Genomic DNA, 13802 nt, shown 5'->3' with positions numbered 1-13802 from the left:
GGGGCTGATGTAGCGTGAGTATAGCAAGTGTTGTTGGAGTGCAAATTGCCTAAATCCAATCTGCACATGCTGAGAAGGGCGTACTGTATGTAAGGAACTGTGCCCATTCTGATTTACAATTCCCTGCCGCTTACAACTATTTCTGGAGGCTTCTGAATGAATGGATGGATCAGGGCAGGGTGTGTGGGTTCTGTCATAGGCAATGTGTTTGCAGGCTGACCGTAGAAAACACGGAATTACACTTGGAACATCTGCAGGTCATCAAATATTGGTGCTCACTTCATCTATACAGCACAGTGCGGGGTGATTAGCAGCTAGTACATATATCGGATATTGGTGCTCCCATCATCTTTACAGCACAGTGTGGGGTGATTGGCGGTTGGTGTATATATCGGATATTAGTGCTCCCTTTAGCTCTATGGCACAATGTGGGGTGATTAGTAGCTGGCGCATATATCGGATATTGGTGCTCCCTTCATCTATACAGCACAGTGCGGGGTGATTAGCAGCTGGTACATATATCGGATATTGGTGCTCCCATCATCTTTACAGCACAGTGTGGGGTGATTGGCGGTTGGTGTATATATCGGATATTAGTGCTCCCTTTAGCTCTATGGCACAATGTGGGGTGATTAGTAGCTGGCGCATATATCGGATATTGGTGCTCCCTTCATCTTTACGGCACAGTATGGGGTGATTGGCGGCTGGTACATGTATCAGATATTATTGCTCCCTTCATCTTTATGGCATAGTGTGGGGTGATTGGCGGCTGGTGCATATATCGGATATTGGTGCTCCCTTCATCTCTATGGCACAGTGGACTTCATTCAGAGTCGGTCGTTGCGGCCGCACGGCCCTAAGGTAAAAGGGGCCGGATATGCAAATGAAGCGCTTACAAGTTGCGTCGTTAAGATGGGATCGTTAGCTGGACGAGCGAGGGGAGGATGCGGCCGTAAGACTAAAAATACGCCCCCTTCTCGTTCCCATTACACGTCATCTCCGGGCATATAAGGATTAATCGAGACCATCGGGAACCATCAGAGCTTGTCGTAGACCTTAAGGTTGTCCATACCCTCTCTTAAGCCAAACGATCAAGTCAGTTTAAAAACCTCCCATGTCACATGTGCCATGACACTACTTAGTTAATTATGCACTCCCATAAAATGCCGTTTGCATAGTCAGGCACGCCTGCGTTCGGATCTCCACTCCCCCGTTCACAGGCACCTCCCCCTGTTACCACCCACAAACGCCACATCCTGTCACTCAAACTAACGACCTGGCCAAGTTGAAGGAGAGAGCAATTTCTGATCATAATAGCTAGTTTGCGCACGCGCATTGCGAATTTTACGCATACGCAGTTTAGCGAACATCGGTGGCGTACGACCGACTCTGAATGAGGTCCAGTGTGTGGTAATTAGCGGCTGCTGTATATATCGGATATTGGTGCTCCCTTCATCTTTACGGCACAGTGTGTGGTGATTAGTAGCTGGTGTAAATATTGGATATTGGTGCTCCCTTCATCTTTATAGCACAGTGTGGGGTGATTGGCGGATGGTACATGTATCAGATATTGGTGCTCCCTTCATCTCTACGGCACAGTGTGTGGTAATTAGCAGCTGGTACATGTATCAGATATTGGTGCTCCCTTCATCTTTACAGCACAGTGTGGGGTGATTGGTGGCTGGTGCATACTGTATATAAGATATTGATGCTCACTTCATCTTTACGGCACAGTATGGGGTGATTAGCAGCTGGTACATATATCGGATATTGGTGCTCCCTTCATCTTTACAGCACAGTGTGGGGTGGTTAGCAGCTAGTGCATATATCGGATATTGGTGCTCCCTTCATCTTTACAGCACAGTGTGGGGTGATTGGCGGATGGTACATGTATCAGATATTAGTGCTCCCTTCATCTCTACGGCACAGTGTGTGGTAATTAGCGGCTGGTGTATATATCGGATATTGGTGCTCCCTTCATCTTTACAGCACAGTGTGGGGTGATTGGTGGCTGGTGCATACTGTATATAAGATATTGATGCTCCCTTCATCTTTACGGCACAGTGTGGGGTGATTAGCAGCTGGTACATATATCGGATATTAGTGCTCACTTCATCTCTACGGCACAGTGTGGGGTGATTAGTAGCTGGTACATGTATCAGATATTGGTGCTCACTTCATCTTTATGGCACAGTGTGAGGTGATTGGCGGCAGGTACATATATCAGATATTGGAGCTCCCTTCATCTTTACAGTACAGTGTGGGGTGATTGGCGACTGGTGCATATATCGGATATTGGTGCTCCCTTCATCTCTACGGCACAGTGTGGGGTGATTGGCGGCTGGTACATATATCGCATATTGGTGCTCCCTTCATCTTTACGGCACAGTGTGGGGCGATTGGCGGCTGGTACATGTATCAGATATTGGTGCTCCCTTCATCTCTATGGCACAGTGGACCTTATTCAGAGTCGGTCGTTGCGGCTGCACGGCCCTAAGGTAAAAGGGGCCGGATATGCAAATGAAGCGCTCACAAGTTGCGTCGTTAAGATGTTATCATTAGCTGGACGAGCGAGGGGAGGATGCGGCCGTAAGACTAAAAATACGCCCCCTTCTCGTTCCCATTACACGTCATCTCCGGGCATATAAGGATTAATCGAGACCATCGGGAACCATCAGAGCTGGTCATTAACCTTAAGGTTGACCACAACCTCTCTTAAGCCAAACGATCAAGTCAGTTTAAAAACCTCCCATGTCACATGTGCCATGACACTACTTAGTTAATTATGCACTCCCATAAAACGCCGTTTGCATAGTCAGGCACGCCTGCGTTCGGATCTCCACTCCCCCGTTCACAAGCACCTCCCCCTGTTACCACCCACAAACGCCTCATCCTGTCACTCAAACTAACGACCTGGCCAAGTTGAAGGAGAGAGCAATTTCTGATCATAATAGCTAGTTTGCGCACGCGCATTGCGAATTTTACGCATGCGCAGTTTAGCGCACATCGGTGGCGTACGACCGACTCTGAATGAGGTCCAGTGTGTGGTAATTAGCGGCTGGTGTATATATCGGATATTGGTGCTCCCTTCATCTTCACAGCACAGTGTGGGGTGATTGGCAGCTGGTGCATACTGTATATAGGATATTGATGCTCCCTTCATCTTTACGGCACAGTGTGGGGTGATTAGTAGCTGGTACATGTATCAGATATTGATGCTCCCTTCATCTTTACAGCACAGTGTGGGGTGATTAGCTGCTGGTGTATATATAGGATATTGGTGCTCCCTTCATCTTTACGGCACAGTGTGGGGTGATTAGCAGCTAGTGTTTATATCGGATATTGGTGCTCCCTTCATCTCTACGGCACAGTGTGGGGTGATTGGCGGCTGGTACATATATCGCATATTGGTGCTCCCTTCATCTTTACGGCACAGTGTGGGGTGATTGGCGGCTGGTGCATATATCGGATATTAGTGCTCACTTCATCTCTACGGCACAGTGTGGGGTGATTGGCGGCTGGTACATATATCGCATATTGGTGCTCCCTTCATCTTTACGGCACAGTGTGGGGTGATTGGCGGCTGGTACATGTATCAGATATTGGTGCTCCCTTCATCATTATGGCACAGTGTGCGGTGATTGGCGGCTTGTACATATATCGGATATTGGTGCTCCCTTCATCTTTACAGCACAGTGTGGGGTGATTAGCAGCTGGTACATGTATCAGATATTGGTGCTCCCTTCATCTTTATGGAACAGTGTGGGGTGATTGGCAGCTGGTACATGTATCAGATATTGGTGCTCCCTTACGGCACAGTGTGGGGTGGTTAGCAGCTGGTGTATATATAGGATATAGGTGCTCCCTTCATCTTTACGGCACAGTGTGGGGTGATTAGAAGCTGGTGCATATATTGGATATTGGTGGTCCCTTCATCTTTACGGCACAGTGTGGGGTGATTGGCAGCTGGTACATATATCGGATATTGGTGGTCCCTTCATCTTTACGGCACATGTATCAGATATTGGTGCTCACTTCATCTCTACGGCACAGTGTGGGGTGATTGGCGGCTGGTACATATATCGGATATTGGTGCTCTCTTCATCTTTACGGCACAGTGTGGGGTGATTGGTGGCTGGTGTGTATATAACGGATATTGGTGCTCCCTTCATCTTTACGGCACAGTGTGGGGTGATTGGCAGCTGGTACATGTATCAGATATTGGTGCTCCCTTCATCTTTACGGCACAGTGTGGGGTGATTAGAAGCTGGTGCATATATTGGATATTGGTGGTCCCTTCATCTTTACGGCACAGTGTGGGGTGATTGGCAGCTGGTGCTCCCTTTATCTTTACAGCACAGTTTGGGGTGATTAGCAGCTTGTGCATGTATCGGATATTGGTGCTCCCTTCATCTTTACGGCACAGTGTGGTGTGATTGGCGGCTGGTGCATATATCGGATATTGGTGATCTTCATCCTCATCCCTTTGGTGCTCCCTTCATCTTTACAGCACAGTATGGTCTTGATTCTGAGACGGACGCAGAGTGGCTGTGTTTGCCTGATTTACTACTTTATGCTAATGTTAGTATCCATAGGGCTAATACTAGGATCCATATGGCTTTAAGTGGGAAGCTACACCGCCCACTGTTGTTGGCACGTGCAAAGCTTTATTCTGGGAGCTATCGATCTTTCATAAACAAGCTTCCCTTTGATGTACGTGTGACTCAGAATAGTACACTTCCACGAGACAGATCACCGGCAGCTTTGCTGCCCAGAAAAGCCCATTTCAGGATCGGCCTGAGGAATTAGCATCTGCACATACGTACTTTCTTAAAACTTGCTATTTGCATTTTGTGAGCATTTGTATGTGTATTTTTAAAAAATTATTATTTTTTTGCTTTTCTTGCATAGCCTTGTTTTTGCTGCATGGGGGAGGTTTTACCATTACAAATGATGCTGAAGGGGAAAGTGTTTGTTAGACGTAAGGAAAACGAGTGCAGTGTGGGCGCATTCACAGTAAGGGTCTGCGGGGGGGCAGGGTGTTTCAATTGTTTAGCCGGCGGCCGACGGAGCAATTAAATCGTTGCTCCGTCCGATCGGGATAGCTGCTGACACCTACATTTCTGCTCGCACCCTCAGGAGGGTGTGAGCACTATTGTGCGAAAAACCCGTGGTCAACCTGGACTTTAGACGGGTTTAGCTGTTTTACACAGCTAAACCATGTCTAATAGGGCATGAAGAGGGCATTAATTAATGAGCGGCCAGAACAATTGAATTGCAAAACTGGACGCTTAGTAATTATCGCTGCCCTCGCAACAATTGAATGGGGCCCGCTGTGATTTCATACTGTCATAAATTTGCAACCATTTAATTACAGCTGGAACTCAGCATATAGGGACTGATTCATTACGGATCGCGATTACGCACGCAGTCTCACTGCAAAAATATGCGAATGATTCCAGTCGCTATGTTGTCGCAGCCTAACATTAGGATGCCCACTTTACCTTACACACATCCATAATACTTTGCAAATCTGTGAAATCATCGGCAACATCGAGTACCATCGCAGCCTCATCCATACTTGCACAAGCTCTGACCTTACTCAGGAATTGGTAACCTCATCGCGTGCAGAAAAAGCCCAAGCTGCATATGGCATCATAGTGGCTAATTTATGCACGCCCCTGTAACGGTGTTCAAACGCGCTGACAAACCTGCATTTCGCCGACCCCCCGTCACCACCCACAAATGCTCAATTCCTGTCAATCACTCTATGATGGGTTCGCGTAGTCACTGCGATTGCAGTCCCATCGCAGTGAAGTCTTCACGCATGCACACTGCGATCCATACGCATGCGCAGAACGCACGATTGCATGCGTAATCGCAGTTGCGATCGGTAATGAATCAGGCCCATAATACTCTTCTTCTGGGTGCAACATTTTGCATTTCACTCAGGGGTATATTTACTAAAGTGCTGGGTTTTTAGAAGTGGAGATGTTGCCCATAGCAACCAATCAGATTCTAGCTATTATCTTCTAGAAGGTGCTATATAAATGATAAGTAGAATCTGATTGGTTGCTATTGGCAACATCTCCACTTCTAAAAACCTGCACTTTAGTAAATATAACCCTCAGCATCAGACTCTACAGTATATGACCAAAACTGTGTAACCACCAGGACATCACGCATTTGTTGAACATGTCATTCCAAAACCATGATGTCATCTCTCAAGTAAAAAAAAAAAAGCCAATAAAAGATTTACCTGGATCCACAGCCTCGCCGTCAAAAACTGTTCCATATGTTGTTGTTTCCTAGAAAAATAAATTAAATAATATATGATACACCTGTACAAAATGCTTGACTGTGTTGCTCACCTATACCAAGCCTTCCTTGAGAGAAGAGAAGCCACAGTAGCCTGCTCAGCAATGTTACCACCCCATGACGTAAGTACAGTAGCAAGCAGGCATCCCATGTGCAAAGTCAAAGCTTCAAACAGTGTTATAACTAAATAGCTATCGACCGACTCGGCGCAAAATCTTAGCAGGGGATCCAGGACATGTGGAAGCACCAATGGAGATTGTTTAGTAGCTACAGTATTTCTATTGTTTCCGGTTAAAAGGTTTACAATAATAAAAAAGTTCAACATTCAGAAGGTCCACACATTCTGAAAGTTGACAGTGAAAAAGTTATTAGGTTCACCATCATTCCGTAGACATGTATTTAGGTCGACAGGGTTAAATGGTCGACATGATTTTTTCATGATTTTTAGGGTTAGGCTTACAGTTAGGGGTTAGGTTTAGAGTTTGGTTAAAATATAAAAAAATCCTTGTGTCGACATGTTAAATGTTGACCTTTTAATTGCGTCAACCATTTAACCCTGTCAACATAACTACCTGATAACTTTGTTACGTTTAGGTTCAACAAGCAATGGCTTTTATATATTAACCCCTACCTACCAAGCCGCCAATGATGTGTAAATTATAAGCAATTTAGTACACTCAATTCACTTTTTGTCTGAGCAGATGAAACAGGAACCCACTCCCACCATTGGTATATAAGCTCCTCTTTACCGCTGACCACCATGCCTTGAAAAAGATACACTATTAGGACGAAAGGCGTTGGAGGTGATGGTGGTACATAGCACTACCGGAGGACGAATCATATGCATTTTTACCCAACCTCTTGATTTGATTTCGGGAAATTCCCAAGGTCAGATGGTCAGGGGGTCCCAGTGCACACCTATTTGGTATGTTTTTTTCTTCCTACCACTTTTATGTTATTTATCCAGATGCCTTTAGGGTAACTATTATTGTGATTGTTTATTTCATTTCCCTTTGTATATGGGTAATTTTATCTGTACACATTAAGAACTGTTCATTTCTTTAGATTTACTCTGTTTAAAAATAATTCCCTACTCAGGATAATCTAGTTACTATATGGCATACCATTTGATACATGTATTTTATGTGATTATTTGATCTATATACACTTACTGTAGATTTGAGTGTGGGCGCCATTGCTATGCCCCTACCTTTTTGTTATTTGCTTATTGATTATCTGGTCATATATGAGTGATGGGACCTAGGGTTATTACAGGCTGCCTATACTGTACATGGTGCACTAGAAGTGGTTTAACTTCAGAGAATTCTGTATAGCTCCAAGTGGCTCTGTGAAGTTTCGTTGCCTATTATTTGATATTTGAAGGTAGAAAAAAATGTTGTAACACTGTTTCTAAGGGATATAGTTTAAATCCCGGAACCCAGAAAGCTGGCGCCAGAATCCCGACACCAATCAGAATCCCGGCACCAGTATCTTGATGGTAAGTAGTGGAGTAAGGGGGAGGGTTAGGCTCTAGAGGGGGAGGGTTAGGTTACTGCTGCAGGTGGGGGAGGTTAGGTTTAGGCTGCAGGTGGGGTAGGGTTATGTTTAGGCTTCGGGGACAGAGGGTTAGGTTTAGGGGTAGTGGTAGGGTTAGGATACTTGTCGACAGGTGTCGGTATCCTAACCCTGTTGGGATGCCTGCGTCTGGACTCTGACCCCTGGGATCCCATACCCAACCCGTTTCTAAGCCGTATTTCACATTGAGAGGAGCACTGTAATAATAACTAAAATAGTTTTCTACAATAAGTAACATTACAAACATCTAAGGGTGACTCACCGTTATCACTTCCACCTTCTCCTTCTTAGTTCCTTATCGGTGTAACAGAAGAAAAATAATTATTAGAGGACTATAGACGGCAGTGACTACATGTCTGATTCAGAAAGAGGAGCGTGCTCTTTCTTACCTGCCTTGTAAGTCTTCACTCTATCAATACAGAGGAGGAAAAGTACTTGTCACTCAATTTCTTTATATATATTATATACACATATATAACACACACACATACACACTTATTAGACACTCATACTTGGGTCTCACCTCTTTTTGGCCATCCTGTTTCTAGCTCCCTGGCACAGTTTTTTTATATTGGTGTATTTCCATATCAGGTGGCATGACCAGCCAATCAGAGCGGTAAGGAACAAACCCAGTAGGGTGAGGAGGAAGGGAACATACCAGGCAGAAGAGTCATATGTGTTGACTTCTTTGTCTACTATTGTTAGTCCTCTTCTCTTCTGTTGAAAATGAGATTTAATAAAGTTACTAAAGATACAGAGATTTGAAACATATATATATGCCCCCATGAACTAACATTCTGATTTCATAGTAGATGAAAGGTGCAGCCCTGGTACTAGCTCAGGGGGTGAGGACAGCCGAGTCTCTGGTGTTCAGTTAGGCCTGTACACTTACAGTCTCAGGATAATTGGTAGTATAGGTTCTTGATGTGTATATGGATTCCGGTGATGTAGGTTTTCAAATACATTACTGACTGGTTTATTGAAGTAAGGGACATTACAGCAACATTGCAGGAACTCAGGCCAATCATCAGATCTTCCTCTTTCATACTCAGGACCCATGGCTGATTATAATATGGACAGAGGAAGCTACGGCCTGAGGCTCAGGGCAATAGAGGGAACCAGGCTGCCATGGGAGGGTGTTCTCGTCCATCAGACACATTGACAGCTAAGATGCACTAAGCCTTGGAGAGTGATAAAGTGGAGCGTTATAAAGTACCAACCAATCAGCTGCTAACTGTCCTTTTACAGTCTGTGTTTGAAAAATTACAGTTAGGAGCTGATTGGTTAGTACTTTATCACTCTCCACTTTATCACTCTCCAAAGCTTAGTGCATCTTCCCCCCACCCCGGGCAGGATGCACTAACGTCAGAAATGCGGTCAAACCCCCGAAAATGCTGTTTTCAGGGGTCTGACCGCATTTCTCATATGCGTCAAACCCCTGAATGCGATGTATTCTGGGGCTTTGATGCGGTGGGCAATGCCATCTTCAGATGTTGTTGCCCAGTAGAAGCCTATGGGTTTCTATTCATGGCCGCCCCACTGGCGGCGCAGGGAGGGACACCAGAGGTACTTCTGGGTTATAGACCCGAAGGCCCTCATTCGCAAAGGACCCTTCTTACAGAGAGAGCGGTCCTTTGCATTTTCCTTGATTAATGACGGCATGCATGCGAAGAGTGGTGGGATGCATCGCAACCCGAATGCCATATCATGTATCCCGCCCCCAGTGTGTTGTAGCATCTCATAGCCCTAAGTGTCTGGACACCACAGCAGCTATTAATCATGGAAGGGGGGGGCTGGTTGGGACATAAGTCACACATAAGGAAAATGGGGGAGCATATATGGCAATAAAATAGTGGGAGGGTATATGTTGCAATTGTCAATAAGACAATTGGGGGGGGGACATATGCAAGAATGGGAGTGATGCTGAGAGTTAAATGTGGTAATGGGAGGAAGGGTGAGGGACATATTTGACAAGTGGAGGTAAGAAGGAAACCAGATAATTAATTGGCAAGAACAAATGAAGTACCAGTTACCAAGTTGAGATCCTTCCAATCAATTCCTTTAATCCAGGCAAAACTTGGAGGAGAATCATTAAACCTTCTAAAGAGGATAAATGGAGATCATGACCTTAGCAACCAATCAGATTATAGTTATTTATCTAGTGTTCTCTATAAAATAGTAGCTATCATCTCATTGGTTGCTATGGGCCACACCTCCACTTGTCCTCTGTAGAAGGTTTGACCAATGTACATGAAACTGTTTGGGATACCTGAGTAATATACGGTCTGCTGCAGCACTTACATAGTAGTCAGTAGTGGGTGGGGGTGGTGTATTGGTCCGTATCACCCTTATCGTTATCATCGCTGTCCCTGTCTGCGGATTTTTGACCGTGGCATTCTTAGCATTATCATCGATTATATGGACCACCAGGTTGTACAACTGTTGCTTATCTGCCCCATTGTCAAAATCAAAAGGGGTTTTCACGATGAGTTTAGGATTGTGGGAGCCGTGAGTGGGGTCAAAAGCAAAGTGGTTATTAATGTTTCCTGAAGACAAAAAATAAAGATGTCCATCAGTCCTGAGACCATGGGTTTAGTTTCCAGGATAATGGATCTGTAGCCGTTATTGGGTAATACAAGGCTGACAACTATTAAGACTATATACTTAAAATTATATTGATATGTATATTAAAAGGCAATTACTCTCCTAAATCTCAGAGTAAAAGCACTATTCATTTTCTGTTATTCCTTTATCAGACCATCTTTTGTTGTGGAGGTTGTGTCACACGCCTCCCTGGAGACCCCAGAATCAGACCCCGTCGCCTACCTTTGCGGGTGCTGACCCGCGCTGTCTTCCGGCTCCCGAGCTGTGCGCTGCTTCCCTCTCTCTCTGGCCGGTCTCCGCTGTCCTCTGGAGGGTCCCGCTGCTCTGCTGCTCCCACGCTGGCTCCTGCTGGTCGCTGGTCTCTGCTGACTTCTTCTGAGAAGCGCTGTCCTCCAGTCCATGGGCGTGGCCATCTTGGATTGCCCATGTGACACACTACCACCAATGAGGAGTCTTCTCCTTCTCTCTCAGCCTGTCAGCTCCCAGCATCCACTACATAAGGTTCCCCAATGCTGACACAAGTTGCCAGTGCAACTAGTTTCCTAGTGAGCTTTCCCACTGTGCTCCAGTCGCTCCACGTAGCTTCCCAGCTACCGAAGTCTCCCAACGGCTATCCAGCCGCTCCGCGTAGCTTCCCAGCTACCGACGTCTCCCCACGGCTATCCAGTCGCTCCACGTAGCCACCCAGCTACCAACGTCTACCCACGGCTATCCAGCCGCTCCACGTAGCCACCCAGCTACCAACGTCTACCCACGGCTATCCAGCCTCTCCACGTAGCCACCCAGCTACCAACGTCTACCCACGGCTATCCAGCCGCTCCACGTAGCCACCCAGCTACCAACGTCTATCCACGGCTATCCAGCCGCTTCACGTAGCCACCCAGCTACCAACGTCTATCCACGGCTATCCAGCCGCTCCACGTAGCCACCCAGCTATCAACATCTACCCACGGCTATCCAGCCGCTCCACATAGCCACCCAGCTACCGACGTCTACCCATGGCTATCCAGCCGCTCCACGTAGCCACCCAGCTACCAACGTCTACCCACAGCTATCCAGCCGCTCCACGTAGCCACCCAGCTACCAACGTCTACCAATGGCTATCCAGCCACTCCACATAGCCACCCAGCTACCAACATCTACCCACGGCTATCCAGCCGCTCCACATAGCCACCCAGCTACCAACGTCTACCCACGGCTATCCAGCCGCTCCGCGTAGCCACCCAGCTACCAACATCTACCCACGGCTATCCAGCCGCTCCACATAGTCACCCAGCTACCAACGTCTACTCATGGCTATCCAGCCGCTCCACGTAGCTTCTCAGCTCCTAACGTCCACACAAGGCTATCCAGTCTTTCCAAGTGGCTTCCAAGCTACTACACCACTTCTAACAGTACTCAAATTCCCTATTAGTTCACTGCTTCCTCGCATGCGGAGGAACTTTATTAAACCGTCTCCTCCTGCGAGCGTCTGCGCCAAGTGATACAGGTCCAAGGCCCAGTCCAGGAACACAGTCTTTGAATCCCACGATTGTGACAGGTTACAATATATGTTAACCACTTGCCAGGCTGTGCGTTACCTGACATGATCGCAAACAATGCGACTAGTCAGAAACGCACACTGGGTGGCTGCTGGAAGATTATTTTCCAGCAGCCACCTATAGCTGCTGGAAGATTATCTTCCAGCAGCCACCTATGGCAGAAGGATCTCCCAGCCCCTCTGCATCCCTGCACCCTCCCCCAGTGTCTGCAGGCTGCTGATCACTGCTGATGGGGAAGCACAGCGGGACCCACCACCTGGCCCTCGAAATGCAAATATATCGATGACCGACATGTTAACAATCAATATTAATGTTATGTGTTTAGAAAAAAAAAAAATATATATATATATATATATACACACATGGACAAAAAACTGCGGCACTCCAAGTCTGATATGCATAGAAAAGTCTTGTATTAAATCATCCAACAAAGATTAACCATTAGCCAACGTTTCAAAGCCCTCAGGCTTTTTTTATCAAGGCATACATCAAGAAAACATTAACAAACACACACACGCGCTCTTACCTTAAGTAAGTGCTGTGCCACGATGTTCTGCTGCAGACCGGGGAGAGGGGGCGTCACGAGCTCCTGGACGTCCCATGTAGATGACGTCACGGCAATGACGGGTTGTCATGGCAACCCGATAGTTGCCGGAAAAGCTGTCTCCCCAGTCTGCAAAAGCAGAACGGAGATAAATGTTAACAACAATCAGTTTAAATGAATAAATAAACCATGCTTTCTGTGCTATATTTCCAGAGCACAGACAGCACCAGCATTAGCAATAACAACGCATGGAAGTAAATTACGATATAGTTCTCTTGAATCAAAATCATCGAGTTAATATCGAATATATAGAAAATACTAATCGCACTCATCAAAAGATATATAACAATGATAAAAAGAGGCCTACATCTAATGAAAAATCGAAAGGTTAGCTGAATGTACTATGACCTTGCAGATACACGAGGAGGACAGTGAACATAATATTAAACATGAAAAATGAACATAATAATGATGAACTTGACGATTCACAGATAAAGCTGTGTGTAAACAAGCGGTCATGGACTTATGGTCTCAACATGTTCCAATTGATCTTTTCATTATGTCCTGCTGGGGCAATAGTGCCCAGTTGGTGGATCCATTTAGTCTCTAAACGAAGCAGTTTGCCTGCTCTATCGCCGCCACGAAGTGATATAGGAACTTGATCAATGATCATGTGACGTAGGGAAGCAACTGATTGGTTTTGTTGTAGAAAATGTCTCGCTACCGGCTGGTCAGAAGATTTTTTAATCAATGCTGCTTTAATCGAAGATCGGTGAACTGCCATTCTCTCTCACACAGTACGTGTAGTTAGTCCCACGTAATATAGATGACATGGACATACAATTATGTAAACTACAAAAGATGATAGACAATTCATCACAAAGTTGATCTTGTAACACTTGTCATTCTGGGGGTGTTTGAAAGAATCGCCAATGATCATATGAGAACATGTGGTACAATGAAGGCATTTACAGCACCCAGGGGGCCTTTGTAGAAAACATGGCTTAGATGGTTGTCTTTGAGTCAGATTAGTGATATCAGTACAGACTACCATGTCGCGTATACTACGGCCTCTGGTATAACAAGGCATGGGTACGTTATCCTTGAAGCACGGGAGATCTTTGTCAGTCTTAACGATTGGCCACAGAGCCTTAGTGGCTCGCTGGACCACTGGACTTGTGGTCTGAAACTCCATCTTTCATGGGATCATGTTCTTTTTA

At 45.9% G+C, this 13802-nt stretch overlaps 1 protein-coding gene across 1 annotated transcript in view; it reads right to left on the bottom strand.

Annotated features, from left to right (window-relative positions):
• LOC148522996 (cadherin-related family member 3-like) overlaps positions 1–13802 on the bottom strand; it is a 131196-nt gene that overhangs the window by 2076 nt on the left and 115318 nt on the right. Inside the window, exons 15-19 of the mRNA XM_088473436.1 lie at positions 10195–10439; positions 8417–8610; positions 8283–8302; positions 8156–8187; positions 6260–6308 (exon numbers count right to left, since the gene is read on the bottom strand). Coding sequence (XP_088329562.1) covers positions 6260–6308; positions 8156–8187; positions 8283–8302; positions 8417–8610; positions 10195–10439 — 540 coding nt within the window. The remainder of the gene's footprint in view (positions 1–6259; positions 6309–8155; positions 8188–8282; positions 8303–8416; positions 8611–10194; positions 10440–13802) is intronic.

This window comes from Taudactylus pleione, unplaced genomic scaffold, assembly GCF_031769625.1.
Source record: "Taudactylus pleione unplaced genomic scaffold, aTauple2 ptg000135l, whole genome shotgun sequence".
NCBI lineage: Eukaryota > Metazoa > Chordata > Amphibia > Anura > Myobatrachidae > Taudactylus > Taudactylus pleione.
This window is presented reverse-complemented; position numbering and strand designations above follow the sequence as displayed.